At 34.8% G+C, this 3,226-nt stretch overlaps 1 protein-coding gene across 1 annotated transcript; it reads right to left on the bottom strand.

Annotated features, from left to right (window-relative positions):
* Positions 1 to 1,800: 1,800 nt before the first annotated feature.
* On the bottom strand, positions 1,801 to 2,733 carry LOC128491417 (olfactory receptor 1019-like). The gene has a single exon (XM_053463740.1). It carries the CDS (start codon positions 2,731 to 2,733, stop codon positions 1,801 to 1,803), a length of 933 nt encoding a protein of 310 aa, XP_053319715.1.
* Between the last annotated feature and the right edge of the window lie 493 nt (positions 2,734 to 3,226).

Here is a 3,226-nt window from a genome sequence, read left to right as displayed (position 1 = left end):
TTGTTGTGTCCTGTGTGATAAATGTGTCCTAACACACTATACTGTAATACCCTGGATTATTACTAAGTGAGGGCACTGCCAGACTAATGTATAATAACCCTTAACTCTCACCTAGGTGGAGGCCAGGATCTCCTGTAGGTGCCAGCCAGGATGTACACACCCTTTCGGGATTTCAGGCCCAATGATAAAGGTATTACACAGAAAAAAATGTTTCATGACTCCGACCATAAAATATTTGGGAATGGTTTTAAAAGAAAACCTTAGCTGTAATGAAAGAAGAAAATTCTTGCATTATCAAGCGTAAAGCAGCATGGGTTCTTATAGCATTAAAAAAATCACTGAAAATGCAACAAATGTCTGTTGATTACAAACAGGGTTGTGAATGCCCAAGGTCAACAGATGACAAACAGCTTAACATAATTTCTGTATCTGAACCTATTTGTATCTGTCTCTATATATTATACAACTAGGTCACAATTATAGACAAACATAAACAATCACAATCTTTCATGCTTTATTTAACACAACCATTAAGAATTCAACTTACATTTAATTCGAACCTCCTTTGGCAGCAATAACCGCAAACGTTGAGGAATTTTTGACCATTCTTCCTCACACAACTGCTTAAGGTCTTGGAGTCATCTTCACTGGACGCCCACTTTTAGGGAGAGTAATCACAGCACTAAATTGTCTCCATTTAAAAATAATTTGTCTAACGCTGGACTGATGAATATAGAAGCTCTTTGAGATTACTTTGTAACCTTTTCCAGCTTTATGCAAATCAAACATTCTTGATTGTAGGTCTTCTGAGATTTCTTTTTTGTGAGATATGGTTCACATCAGCAGGTTCTGTTTTAGAATAGCAAACTCAAAATGTTTCAGTGTTTTTTTATGTCAAAGTAGTTCTAAAATACACCTCAAATCTTGTTTCATTTATTGGACTACTGGTTTGCTGACTTCAAGTGAAGTGAATAGCCTGGTGGTTCACAATCCTTTCCCAATCCACTGTGAATGTTTTAATGATGTATTCAATATGAACAAGAACAATGAAGAACATTGTGTATTATTAGTTAAAACAGATTGCGTTAGTTATATAGATGTTGGTAGTTCCAAAGGGTTTGCTTACTCTTTCTTGTCATATGCATATTACATTTCTTGCTGTGCTAACATAATTGCACAATATATTCACTTTGAGGGAGAAAAGCAGTATTTTTAGGATAGTCTGCTCTGATGTAATTAGTGTGTTTTTAAGACATGACAGGGAAATACACTAGAATTATCAAACTTGAGATGAGAATAAAAAAATACTTACTAGCCTACCGAGAGCCTACACTCCAAAGTGGCAAGTGTCACTCAAAATCCGCAGACTACAAAGCCAGTCAATATCAGACTAGCGTTTGTGAGTGTACAGAGAGCCTACATAAAGAGAAAATAGAAAATAATTGCAGTAAACAACAATGTAAACTTATAAGAAAACCCTATCCAGAATTCCATATAAGTTTTTGAATTTAAGGGGATACTCCTGCCATCATATACACTTTGATGATAGGCATGAGTGTGCCCTTTACATTTTCATTTGTGTACCCATGCAAATCCAAAAGGGGACCATGGTGGAGGTTCTGCTCTGGAGTTGTGGCTTCTCCTAAAGGGAAGTGGCTTATTTTTCATAGTGGATGTTTGAAGAATGCATATGAACATATTTACAAAGCACTATAATATGTATTCTTTATTGGGGCCATATGAGGCATTGTCCCTTTAACATTAATTTAACAATTTAAAGTTTAATTGCTGACTAGCTTATTACATCCTGGCTTTTTTCAGAGCATCTTTTACATCTTTATTTCGCAAGCTGTAGATGATAGGGTTCAGCATTGGTATAATTACTGTATAAAATATAGATACTACCCAGTCCTCGATCATAGAGTATGAAGAAGTTGGTCTCAGGTATGTGAATAGAACAGGGAAATAAAATACAGCAACACAAGTAAAGTGAGAAGCACAGGTGGAGAGACACTTATACCTACGTTTTACAGAACTGATTTTAAATAAGTTAAATAGAATCCATGTATAAGATATAACTATACATAATAATGAGCCAACTTCTATAGAACCAGCCACTATAAACATCAAGACTTCATTGAGAAACGTGTCTTGGCATGATAATTTCAAGATGGGAATGATATCACAATAGAAGTGGTTTACCTGTCTTGAACAAAAAAGTGGTACTCTGAAGGCACAATATGTATGTATTAGCGAGTTGATAAATCCTGCAGTGTACACAGTGCAAACAAATTTAAGGCATTGTAGATTGTTCATTATTAGTGAATAATTCAGTGGCTTACATATGGCTACAAACCTGTCATATGCCATAACAGCAAGTAGCATGCCTTCCGAACTAGCTAGCGCAATGAAGAAAAACATTTGTGTAGCACAACCAGTGATGGAGATTGTTTTATCCACAGAGATAATGTTAGCCAGACTATTGGGTGTAATTGTTGATGAATACAAAATATCTACAAATGATAGATTAATAAGGAAAAAGTACATTGGCGTTTGCAGACCTGGTGTCATTCTAATCAAGGCAATGATCGTGGTGTTACCCAGGAATGTTATAACATACACCAATAAATACAGCAGAAAGAAAGGAATCTGAAGTTTTGCGTGAGTAGTGAGTCCAGAAAGAATAAATTCAGTGATATAGGTTTTGTTACTGCGGTCCAGGTTTTCAAACATTGCTTACAGAAAAACAGAATATAGAGAGTTTTAATAGAACTTCAAAGAAGTTGTGAATGTATATAAAAGGTCTGGCAATTTTTTACCTTAAAAAGTACAATGTTTTGGATGTCCTCATTTATTTAGATATGCTTTGTTGAAATAATCAATCTTGGTTTTCTAGCACAACTCTACCTATAATAACTAGTGAGACATCAGTCAGTAATTGATATTTGTATTTTAAAACCTGTACTACATACACAAATACTACATACACAAATATGTATGAAACCTATCCTTATTAGCAACTCTGAATGCTAAGCAAGAACCTAGATAAAAAGAGAGTCTATGGTTTGCTATGCAGTAAGGGAGGTTTAACATAAAGAATGTTATCTGGCTTTTTCTGGCTTATCAAAAGAATGAAATATACCTATATATTGCACACTACAAACCTATTTATCACAATAATGAAATGAAACAGTGTGACCCTAATACTTCACCTCTAATTGGGAAC

This window comes from Spea bombifrons, chromosome 4, assembly GCF_027358695.1.
Source record: "Spea bombifrons isolate aSpeBom1 chromosome 4, aSpeBom1.2.pri, whole genome shotgun sequence".
NCBI classification, from domain to species: Eukaryota; Metazoa; Chordata; class Amphibia; order Anura; family Pelobatidae; genus Spea; species Spea bombifrons.
Note: the sequence above shows the minus strand (reverse complement) of the source record. Positions and strands in the feature narration are given on the sequence as shown.

What these genes read in the sequence shown, in the direction of transcription:
- LOC128491417 (XM_053463740.1), bottom strand. Translation starts at nt 2,733, where the DNA reads ATGTTTGAAAACCTGGACCGCAGTAACAAAACCTATATCACTGAATTT.